The sequence below is a fragment of the Hordeum vulgare genome, chromosome 3H (genome assembly GCF_904849725.1).
Source record: "Hordeum vulgare subsp. vulgare chromosome 3H, MorexV3_pseudomolecules_assembly, whole genome shotgun sequence".
NCBI classification, from domain to species: Eukaryota; Viridiplantae; Streptophyta; class Magnoliopsida; order Poales; family Poaceae; genus Hordeum; species Hordeum vulgare.
In genome coordinates, this window is record NC_058520.1 from 23199095 (window position 1) to 23211171 (window position 12077).

General features: G+C 44.5%; 2 protein-coding genes across 3 annotated transcripts; both read left to right on the plus strand.

The window, feature by feature from the left end:
- Positions 1–3152: 3152 nt before the first annotated feature.
- LOC123442686 (putative disease resistance protein RGA4) lies at positions 3153–7630 on the plus strand. 2 transcript variants are annotated; one of them, XM_045118798.1, is made up of 4 exons: positions 3153–3361; positions 3459–3565; positions 3844–6944; positions 7066–7630. In XM_045118798.1, the coding sequence occupies exon 3, from the start codon at positions 3974–3976 to the stop codon at positions 6938–6940; it is 2967 nt and encodes a 988-aa protein (XP_044974733.1). In that variant the 5' UTR covers positions 3153–3361; positions 3459–3565; positions 3844–3973; the 3' UTR covers positions 6941–6944; positions 7066–7630. The 2 variants fall into 2 exon arrangements, with proteins under 2 accessions (XP_044974733.1, XP_044974734.1); XM_045118799.1 differs by lacking the exon at positions 3459–3565.
- Positions 7631–8395: 765 nt separating this feature from the next.
- On the plus strand, positions 8396–10008 carry LOC123442687. The gene has a single exon (XM_045118800.1). The coding sequence runs from the start codon at positions 8479–8481 to the stop codon at positions 9634–9636; it is 1158 nt and encodes a 385-aa protein (XP_044974735.1). The 5' UTR covers positions 8396–8478; the 3' UTR covers positions 9637–10008.
- Positions 10009–12077: the final 2069 nt, after the last annotated feature.

Genomic DNA, 12077 nt, shown 5'->3' on the forward strand with positions numbered 1-12077 from the left:
GGTGTCTGCTTGACCTGTTGCTTAAGCATCGAGCTGCACCTTTTTTATGCTTGTTTTTGGGCAGGCATTCATCTGAATTTTGTTTAGGAGTTGTGGTTATTACCTTTGGAGTGAAAATATCATGATCCAATATACTACTGGTATTATTTTGATTTTGTAGCTACTTAGACCTCTTCAAGTCAAAAAGAAGTTATATGAATTTTAGTGGATTTGAATTCTAAAGTAAAACAAATTTTACATTGTTTGTCTGTTCTTTGGATTGAACCTTGTAGATTTTCTTTCTTCTCAAGATTCGTTTACATTACATTTAAAGATTCTTCCAAGAGGTTCCTGTGATAGAATTTTATTTTGAAAAATAACCCCTTGGTAAAAATTCCTATATGATTTAATCCTATAAATCAAATGACTAACATAAGAAAAAATTAAGTCCAAAACCTGTAATCCTACATATTTCTATAAAAACTAAACGCCTTTTTACAGAGAAAACCTCCTTTTCAGTTTCTGGAGATGGATCAGACTGACCCTAATAAAAGAGCGCCATTGACATCTAAAAAAATAAAAGAAACCTTGCTATCTTCCAACTAGCTGATTTTCAGTTCAGGATGTCTTTCTCTGTTTTGCGAATATCACGATGATCTTTGTGTTTACACAATACTAAGTATTGGAAGTATTGGAAACTTGACTCATACCGAATTGAAAATCGGCTAGATATTGATTATAAAGAAGATATGCATTGTAATGTTTCATAGAAACAAGTAAACCACTACTGCAAAAGAGGCTAGCAGTGTCTTTCGTATCGCACTCCTGGCGAGGCTCCTCCGTGACGTTGTTCTGCATAATGCATTTCTATCAATTTAATGGACATGGATCAAATATAGACATACATTAAAAAATCCCAAATTTTGGTGAAAACATATCCTTTAAGTTCTTAAGTATGTATTTATCAGGTTATATATGCAAGTTTCATAGGTTTCAGACAACATTATTTTTTCCTGAAAATTTAAAAATAATTTACATAATCAAGTATGTGTGTTTGTATTTTCACATATACATATTTGAAAGTACCAGACTTTTGATTCATAAGACCTAAATATATGCTAACTACCTTATTAGGAACTTTTTACAATATTAATTTTTGAAACATAAATTGAATTATATTGAACTAAATATAAATTTATTAATAAAATATCCAAAGTATAGCAAATAATGAAATCTATATAGAGCTCAAATTAACTTTTATATATAAAGCTCAAATTTATATATAAAGCTCAAATTAACTTTTATACAATACCATGGTCATAAAAATTAACACGCTAAAACATGAAAAGATAAAAAATTAAGATAGATACATAATTTAGGAGTGGCGGGCACCATTAAAAGCCCGCCACCATTGTAGTAACTGAGAGTGGCGAGCGCATTTTTGTTAGCCGCCACTGATAATTCTGACCTGCGGCTAACCTGGGCCCAGATAAGTGGCGGGGTAATTAGATCCGATTAATAGTGGAAGGTTTCTGAACATGCCTGCCACTGATTTGACCCAAATATATGCAGTTTCTTAATAAGAAAACACTGAATTCAAATATGAAGTGCTAGACGAGTACATCGTGCTAGGTGATTTTGATTTCTCTTAAAGTTCACTTATCAGGAATTCTCTAAATAGGACACTTAAATATTTTTTTTACAAATATAACTCTGAGTTTATATCACCTAGCATTTTAAAAAGTTCTTTGATTTCTCTTAAATAAGTTCCAATGGTACAAGACGAAGACATTTTAAAAACAACACCTTTCATTGATTCCTAGCTTCATTCCTGCGCGTTTTACAACAAAATGTATGACCACCGCTCCAAGCTTACGCCACTATGGTTTGGTAGATACGCGGCTCGCCGTTCGTTTGTATATGTAATCAACGAGGCCGTCGGGTCCCCACCCCTCTTGCCGTCAACGAGGCCGTTGGACGGGGAAGAGGAGGGGGCCGAGGCTACGCCGAGTAGGGAAGCTCTGGCGGCGGCGGCAGCGGCTAGGGTTGGGAGGAAAACGAGCCATGAGAAAGGAAGCTGGAGCATTTCCTTACAACCTTAATTGCATTTCCATGTCATCTTTTTTTTTTTTTCACTACGCCAACAATTGACGGCAAAAAGTAAGTGAACTCAATCCGCGCCGTTGCCTTGCTCGTCCGCTTCAACCTTCGCCGTCCGTTAACTGAACCGGAAAAGGACACCTCTCAATTCAGTGTCGAGTTCTTCAGTCATGAGCTTACAGTTGGTGGTCAGTCTGGCAGGGCCCCGAGCCCCCGACGCAGCGACGGCGGCGGCTCCAAACTGCTCTTGCCGCCGGCCGCCTTCCCGTGCTCGCCGCCTAAGCCATGGTGGGATCCCACATCTCCGCGTCCGTGCAGCAGCAGCATCAGGAGAAGCGGAGCCCTGGGAGATGGCGCACGACAGGCCTGCCGACGGCGCCCTGCCCCTCAGCCGCCGCCCGCTCCAAGTCCAAGGACGGCGTCGCCTCCGTGTACCGCACCGAGATCTTGAGCGTCCCGGGCACCAATAAAAAGGGCATCCTTCATCTGCCGCCGCTGGCTGCTGCTTCAACCACGTATGCTGCCTGTCTGTGTAAGCAAGCCCCTTCTCCTTCTCCTGCATCAACAGGCTGCAGCAAGCCTCGACTGGCCGAGGAGCAAGTAGTAGAGTGACGAAGATGGTTGGACACTCTTTGGCTGAAATATTCGTGGAGATTTGGCACCATTGCAATAACAAGTGAGTGGGTGCATATGAACTGTTTGATGAAATGCGTGTATTGCTACGATCATGTTTGCTCCTTGTAGACTGGCATGGTTTCTGTAGCTGGTTGCCGTAGCCTCGTAGGCAGAAAAAGCTTCCAACTTACCGGTGTGAAAGCTGGATGGAGTCAAGAAAAAGGGGGCTCCCTCCATTGTTCATATTTTATACCGGCAAATCTGCAGATTGTCCTTGTTCTTTATTATATACTGTACAAGCATTGATAATTTACAGCCAGGAAGGTGGGAAGAAAATGTCGAAAAAGTCGTGTTTGATTACAAGAAAGACTTGCTTGATTAGGTGGCCATGACAGGAACGTGGAGGTGCTGAGTCAGTCCTGATGACAGCCAAATTGACTGGTCTGGTTTTCCCACCTTCAATTGTTTGATTAGGTGGCCATGACAGGAACGTAGAGGTGCTGAGTCAGTCCTGATGACAGCCAAATTGACTGGTCGGGTTTTCCCACCTTCAAAGTAAATGAAGCAACCTTGAGGTGTGAGCAAGCATCCAACGAGGCAATCTACTTCTCAGCTAGGCACCAAGATACTCCTTCCACTTCCCAGCGAGAGCAGGGCCACCGGTGAGGTATGACAGCTTCTTCTCTCCCTCTGTGCCGGAGTTGCACATCTGACTTCTTATATGGTCCAGGCTTGAGATAACCATTCATTGTTCGTTGATCCAGATGCCCCCTTGCTAGCCTCATCGCGCTTAGGCCACTGTAGTAGACCGTTTAGCTACTTCCTACTCACTACTCAGCTCCTTCGTTCATCTGTCAGGCAGAGTAAAAAGGTACAACCTTTAGTTTTGCTTTGTTCCCTGTCATTTCAAGCTCTAGTATGACTGCTCCAGGTGTGGTGCTCTAGTTTCGGTACAAATTTATTCTCTTATTTGTTATTGATTTAGAAACATCCGAAGTTGTAGGCTACAGAACCTTTGTTTGGAATGGTGATGGTATTTTGTTCTGGAAAAACTATAGAAATTCCCAGTGTTTTTTCTTCTAAGAATTAATATCTTTATGGGTTTCTTTAGCTCGTTGTAATGAAATGAACTGTCACTGACTTGTGCAGGGAAATGCATCGTGTTGGTGATTAGCTTGTGAGGAACAACTGAGAGCAGTGCTCACACATCATAACAAGGCCCACAAAACATTAAGCAGGCATACTTGCATCTTAGTCAGATTTCATACGTTTGGGTAATATGGGCACAATTTTGGATGCCCTCACGTTCAAATTCTTGACAAAGCTGGGTCAGGTTATCGAGAATGAGGTTGTGATGACATTAAGTGTGAACAAGGATATCAAGAGGCTAAAGAATAATCTGGAACATTTTAGCGCAATTCGGGAGGATGCTGAAGCTCTGGCCATGGAAGATAAGCGGATAGAGGCATGGTGGAAGAACATGAGCAATGTAATGTTTGATATTGATGTCATCATAGATCTTGTTATGGTTCATTCGCAAAAGCTTTTGCTGCCACCTAGATCAGTATGTTGCAATCAGTCCATGATCTCTTGTTTTGGAAAGCTTTCATTTGATCACAGAGTGGCTAGAAGAATCAAGGACATAAATGAAAAGCTTGATGAGATCAAAATGAACACAGAGATGTTCACCTTGGATAGAACCACACGCCAACAATTCCAAGTAACAATTGTGGATAGAAGGCAGACATCTCCTGTAGATGAACTAGAGGTTGTTGGAACAGAAATCAAACAGGCAGGTGAGGACATGGTACAAATGATTGTTAGTAGCTGTCGTGAGAATCGGTCAAGTGTTTTTGGGATTCAAGGGATGGGAGGCATCGGTAAGACAACATTAGCTCAGAAGATATATAATGAGCCGTTGGTAAGAGAGAAATTCCAAGTTCGTATATGGTTGTGCATTTCACAGAGCTACACAGAAACCGGGTTGATAAAGCAGGCAATACGAATGGCAGGAGAAAAGTGTGACCAATTAGAGACCAAGACCGAGCTTCTTCCACTTCTGGTGGACTCTATCAAAGGAAAGAGTGTTCTTCTTGTGCTCGATGATGTGTGGAAATCTGATGTCTGGATTGATCTTTTTCTATCGCCTTTCAAGCGAGCCTTGAATTTCCATGTCCTTGTCACCACAAGAGACCTGGATGTATTGGCAGAAATGCATGCAACATATACTCACCAAGTAAACACAATGAATTATCATGATGGTTTGGAGTTGCTTATGAAGAAGTCCTTCCAGCCGTATGAGCAAATAAGTGAATTCAAGAATGTTGGGTATGAAATTGTAAAGAAATGCGACGGTCTTCCTCTTGCCATCAAGGTTGTTGCAGGTGTCCTATCTACCAAAAGAACAACTGCGGAATGGAAGAGTATCCGAGATAGCAAATGGTCCATTCATGGACTCCCCAAAGAACTTGGAGGCCCCCTGTATTTAAGTTACAGCAGCTTACCCCCTCAACTTAAGGAGTGCTTTCTCTGGTGTGCTTTGCTGCCTCCTAATTTTGAAATCCATCGTGATTCTGTAGCTTACTGGTGGGTTGCTGAAGGTTTAGTGAGGAAAGAGCATGGATTCTCAATACATGAAATTGCTGAAGAGTATTACCTTGAGCTAGTCCGGAGGAATCTTCTTCAACCTGTACCAGAGTATGTAGACAAGGCTGTGTCAACAATGCATGATCTATTAAGGTCACTCGGACAATATTTGACAAAGGATCACTCCCTGTGCATGAATGTGGAAAGAATCGATGCTATGTCGAATCTCCGCCGCTTAGGTATCAGTCATGCTGTAGAAGAAATACCCACTCTAGAAGAGCACAAGTGCTTGAGGAGCCTCCTACTTTTTAATAACAAGAATTTCAAATCAATGCACAAGGATATTTTCAGAAAGCTTGAGCATATCCGTGTCTTGGTTCTCAGTGGAACAAGCATCAAGGACATACCAGACTCAGTGGGAAACTTGGTGCTATTGAGGTTGCTAGATCTGAGCTATACAGAGATTAACAAACTTCCAGAGTCCATAGGAAGTCTCATCAGCCTTGAATACCTCTCTTTGCTTGGTTGCCGTCAATTGGATAGCCTGCCAGCTGGTCTCATGAGACTGTCCAACATAAGTTTTTTGCACCTAGAGCAGACTTCAATTGATCATGTTCCTAAAGGGATCGCAAAGTTTCAGCAGCTCTACAACCTAAGAGGAGTTTTTGAGAGCGGGACTGGATTCAGATTGGATGAATTGCGATGCCTCCCCAATATCCAACGTCTCTGGGTTAGTAAGCTAGAGGAAGCGATGCCAGGGAGCGAACTTGTACTGAAGAACAGTCGTAATCTTAAAGAACTGGGATTACGCTGCACAATGAAGATGGGTACTCATGATAGAACACGCTATGAGCACGACAAGGTTTGGAAAATTCAGCAAGTCTACGATATGCTCGTCCCGTCCCCAAGCCTAGAATACATTTTTCTTGTTGGGTTCCCTGGTACTATGTTCCCAGAATGGCTACGATCGAAACCGGAGCTTAACATGCCAAGTTTGCGTCAGATGCACCTTGACGAGTGCATATCATGTTCAGAGCTTCCACCAGCAGGTCAGATGCCACAACTGCAATTTCTTAAGATTAAAGGTGCAGATGCCATTGAGTCCATTGGCGAAGAACTCCTGGGAAAAGAAGCCGGCAGTCCAGCAGCCATTTTCCCAAAGCTTGAAGTGCTTCAGGTCATTCGCATGTTCAGTTTGAGAAGTTGGTCCCTCAACACTGGGAATCCCAGCGATAGCTCTCAACATATCTCGCTGATGCCTTGCCTTAAGCGTCTGTTGCTTCTTGATTGCCCAAAACTGAGAGCTCTCCCTCGAGACATGTCCAACATTGTTAACTTGAAGAGAATCCACATTGAAGGTGCTCACAAGCTGCAAGAAGTCGTTGACCTTCCCGCAGTCACGTGGCTCAAAGTGAAGAACAACACACGTTTGAGGACAATCTCCAATCTCTGTAAGCTTCAGGACTTGCTTGCGCAGGACTGCCCAGCACTGGACCAGGCAAAGAACCTATGCTCATTGAGGCGCTTGTACATGGTCGACTGCCCGCATGAGCAAGAGTTCAGGAAGTGCCTCTCAGAAGAACAAGGTGTTCTAGTCCACGTTGCAACGGTTGGTGCAGATGGCCGGAATATCTTCCCGGACGAATCTCTCTACAATTAGGCAGGTGAGGGAGCCAAATAGCTCAGAAAAAGTTACTCTATTTCTGCTGCATTTGTTCTTTTAATGCTGTTAGTGCTTTTGATTTGAGGCTTGATACTGTTAATACTCTGGTTTGTGCTGCTCAGGAAGACGGTCGTCACCGCTGCTGAGGCTGGCTATCCTGTGTACTTGGAGCCCTTCGAGACGGCGGAGCACCTCAAGTTTGGCCGCCCCTTCGCCCTTGCTTTCTGGGGTAAGCTGGGGGTGCCCGTCATCGATGCGTCTCTGCGGGTGCTCCACCTACTTGACATCGCTACCACCGTAGGCATACCACCGTCGGCGATGCCTCTCCGAACGCCTTCATGCTGCTTTGCTGCTGTCACCTGTGGAAACATTGGAATGCTGCTGTGTTCCGTGGCCTCTCTCCTTCCCTACCCGACGTCCTCAAGTATTACCGGGATGACACGTCGTTGTGGCATGGGAGGTGCAAGGTGGATCAGCGCTGCCACATTGGCGTCTGGCTTCGCGTCCTCGAGGCGCCGAAGGTGGCTGCGCACCCTGCGGCTTGAGCCTCGCCGCTGTCCTTGGTCTTTCTCACTGTTTGTATCTATGTTGGCACTCAACTTACTGTTGTCCTTTTAACCCTCATAATGCTGTAAACAATTCTGGGTTTCAGACCTTATATGAAAATTCACTTGTTTTTGTTGGAAACTACTTAAAACACTTTTCATTTTTACCAGCCGACATGAAACCTGTTACTCTTTTCTTATGGCACAAGAGTGCCACATTTCTCCTATAATTTCTCCTATAAAGGTCCCTAGGCTACCCGCCTTGCAAGCGCACTTGCCATCGCCAATGGAGCTGGTCCGTTTGATGTTTTTACCGTGATACGGATTTTACAGCTGGCACTCAGTCAGCCATTCGTTCATTTTACACCTTTATAGCAGCTTCACGGGTCAATGCCAAGGGGGGCTTGTATTAATGAAGAGATGAAAACAAGTCGGTAACCCTGAAGATAATTTTTGAAGTCTGCAGGTGCTTAAAATATTACTTCCTCCTTTCTAAATATAAGACCTTTTAACTATTTCACTATAAACTACATACGGATGTTTATAGACATATTTTAAAGTGTAGATTCATTCATTATGTAAATTATGTACATACGAGATTGCTCTCGAAACCATTCAATCAAAATAGATCCAACGGCTACGGAGACGACGGACGTGTGTGTTGTCATCAACGGGCTGACGACAGACGTTTCCCATTTTAATTTCATTTGTTTTTGGATTGAGTGAATACACTCTTTTTTTTAGAATCGAGTGAATAATGATACTATGGGTCTATGACAGTGGTGTGCCTAAGGTTCCTTTTTTTGTTTTTTGGAGTGACAAGGCTTCAAGGCCCACCGCACTCGCATTTTCTTTTTTGGAGTGACAAGGCTTCAAGGCCCACTAGTCTCGCTCGCCGCCGCGGTTGCTCGTTTCCCCACCCCCTTTGGCCGCCACCGCCGCTCGTTTCCCCATCCCCTCGCTGCGGCGGCTGCAGCCACCGCCACCGCCATGCTCCGGCTCCGGAGCTGCGTCCTCACTCAGCTCCTCTCTTCTCCACCCCGCTCTCCCGCCACCCAGCTCCGCCGCCTCATCTCCGCCGCAGCGCCGACCATCTCGCCGAACCCTACCAGCTTCGCCGTAGAGGACTACCTCGTCGACACCTGCGGCCTCGCCCGGCCCCAGGCACTCGAGGCCTCCGCCAAGCTCTCCCACCTCAAGTCCCCCGCTAACCCCGACGCCGTGCTCGCCTTCCTCGCCGGCCTCGGCCTCTCCGGCGCCGACGTCGCCTCCGTCGTCGCCAAGGACCCGCCTTTCCTCTGCGCCAGCGTGGAGAGGACCCTGGCCCCCGTCGTCGCGGGGCTCACCGCCCTCGGCCTGTCGCGTCCCGACATCGCGGGCCTCGTCTCGCTCTCCCGTGAGAGATTCCGCCGTATGTCCATCGTCTCCAAGCTGCAGTACTACCTGCGCTTCTTCGGCTCCTTCGGGAGCCTCCTCCCCGCTCTCAGGCGTGGCCTATGCCTTCTCTCGGCCAACCTCGAGACAGTGGTCAAGCCCAATGTTGCGTTCCTGCGGGAGTGCGGGCTAGTCGACCGCGACATTGCCAAGCTGTGCGTCGCTCAGCCATGGCTGCTCGCCTCCAACACACAGCGCGTCCGGGCAGTGGTGGCACTTGCCGAAGGTATCGGCGTGCCTCGTGGCTGTAGGATGTTCAGACACGCCTTGCACGCTGTTGGACGCCTCAGCAAGGAGAAGATCGCCGCCAAAGTGGGTTACTTGAAGGCGACGTTCAGGTGGTCAGATGCTGAGGTCGGCGTCGTCGTGTCCAAGTTTCCGTATGTGCTGCTAAGTTCTAACCAGATGCTGCAGAGCAAGTCCGAGTTCCTAATCCCTGAGGTGGGGTTGGAACCGGCATACATCGCTCACCGGCCGGCATTGCTCTTGTACAGCCTGGAGGGCCGGATGAAACCCCGGTACTACGTTCTAAAGTTTCTTAAGGAAAATGGATTGCTGGATCATGACCGAGACTACTATAATGCAGTCAAGCTGGCAGAGAAGGTATTTGTGGAGAAGTTCATATGCCCTCATCAGGAAGCTGCGCTGCACCTCACAAAAGACTATGATGCCGCTTGCAAAGGGGAAATGCCGACTAATTTCAGATTCACATGAGCCATGAACGGGTTATGAAAATTCGTTTAACTGTGTGCTGGTTGTCCGTTGATGTTTGTCTGCTAGATATCCTGGGCTGGTCGTTGTCCGTTGATGTTTGTCTGCTAGATATCCTGGGCTGGTCGTTGTCTGTTGATGTATGTCTGGTAGATATCCTGGGCTGGTCGTTGCTAACGTGTGATGAAACTGATAGTTTGTTTCTTGAATCCTGATATGTAGTGCCATCATTCAGTTGAGAAGGAACCATGGCTTCATTATCAACTTCTTCGTCCGCATTAATGTTTTTAAACGCATGTATTGGAAGTTGGAACTAAGAAATTGTGAGATGAAGCCATTCTGCAATGCAAATTAAAATTTCAGTTTTCAAGTTAATTCCTGGTGCATTGAGAGTTTGAGACAATGGGCCTGTTTGCATCACAGGCAGCAACAGCCTTACCAAAAATATTTGGGTATTGACTGGCTTGTTGGCCTTTGGTTGGAAGCAGAGTTTTTGGTTATGCGCCAAAGTTTTGGTTGCTCGTTCAGTTTGAGCGTCAGGTTGTTGGCGAACCCACGCGGCAAAATAGTGCCTCATTTTTTGGCAAGCCCTGATTTGGTAAGGCTGGTACAGGCAGCATCCAAACAGCCCCAGTGAGCCAAGGTAAGGTCTCCTTCATTGTGTAATAACTCCTAATGTTCTATTCATGTTTTTGCAATTCATAGTGGATAATTGGAGGATCTTATTTAGGTAAATAGTCTTTTCTGAGAGCAACTGGAGAGGATGTTGCCCCCTGGTGTTAGTGATTCATATTTAGGAGTATCAATTAGCCTGTCTCTGGCTTAATCTTATTTTCAGTTGTTGTTTGATCTAAACATAATTTAGGTTTGCTCGTATACAGATTCACAGCGATCCACTTTTGCTCTACTTAGCTAACTAATTATAGGTCTAGTCTTTCAGCTATCAGCTATTGAAAATCTCTGGAAGTGAGTTCACTAGGTTATGCTAAAATAATACGACTTTACTTTGTTCAGATGTAGCAGTTTGGAGCCATTGGTCCTAGTGGAAATATCCACTGGGTTCTAGGATAAATGGGCAGGACTCACATCTGCACATGTTATCTGCGAAAGAGAGATGCTGACTTAAATAAACTTTAAACTATCACATAGAGTTGGGTTATAAGCATTGGCATTATTTAAGAAAAAGTAAACAATCAGATGCATGGCTATGGTCTGTCATAAAATAAGCTGACATAAAATTTTATGCAGGACACTGGCTCAAAATGCGGCTCACCATTTAGTGAGAATCTAATGTCTTTACGAAGTGTATGCTTTAGCATTTTATACTCTTTACTTAGACAATGGTCCAGTCCAGACCGATTGCTACATTTTATACTATTTACTGACACCTCGATATATGTCAATGCAAGAATAGAAATGTGTATGTTGTGTTGTTTGTGTAGTCCGTTAAAACATCTATTTACCTACTGTTTGGTTGGTGCTTGCAGGATCTGACAATAGCCTATTCTGCCTCTTACAGCTCTCATCCCTTCCTGTTGACATCAAGGAGATTTGCATCTGATTTCCTAGAGATTTTATAAAGGCCTGTGCATGTTAATCTTGGAAACATACCACTCATGAAGGAACTATTCTTTTTGAGATCTTCATTGCATATACGCTCTCTAATTTTCTGTTCATGGCTTTCCTTTTTCCACCCTTGCTAAAATATTCAACTTTATGGTTATGTTATCTGGGCTACACATCCACATGTTTACTTTCTGTGATGGCTTATATACTCTAGAGATTATCTTGCATTTTGGGACTCGAGAACGTTCTCTGACTTGGCCTTGTCTATATTCTGCATTCTTAGTTTGTTACCCCAGACAGAATCCACAGTAGTTAGATAATTTTGCTTGAAAACTTCCGGGTGATGGACATGCTGGTCCAATGGCAGCACCAGCCAACCATGTATAACATTTGTATTCAAAGCAAACTGATGGTTGTGTATAGTTGCTGTTTTACATAGCAATTAGATGCTAATTAAAGTAACTTTTCTTGTGCTCCATGATTAGATGATTGCCTTCTTGGCCCTTAAAAATACCATTGGACAAATTACTGTTTTCTACGAAGTACTACTCTTATTATCCATAATCATAATTTCCTAGGTGTGAAAATCTCTCTATCAGCCTCTTCCTGTTAAAGAAGATGCACTGTTACATATGATTCAGAGCATAAACACTTGCTACATTCTTTTTCCAGGTATTCAAGATCATGTGAGCTGCTGGATCTGTTTGTATGTCGCCTGAACCCTACCTAGTGCTCTGTACTGTAATGCCTCGAGCAAAAGTTGGGAGTCTATCACAGATCGATTCAGAGCTGAGGTTTTATATCTTAAAAGAAAATACCGAGAGTTTGTTCAACTGGATGGGCGCAGCCTTGCTAGAGCATCCGCAATTGTATTTTAT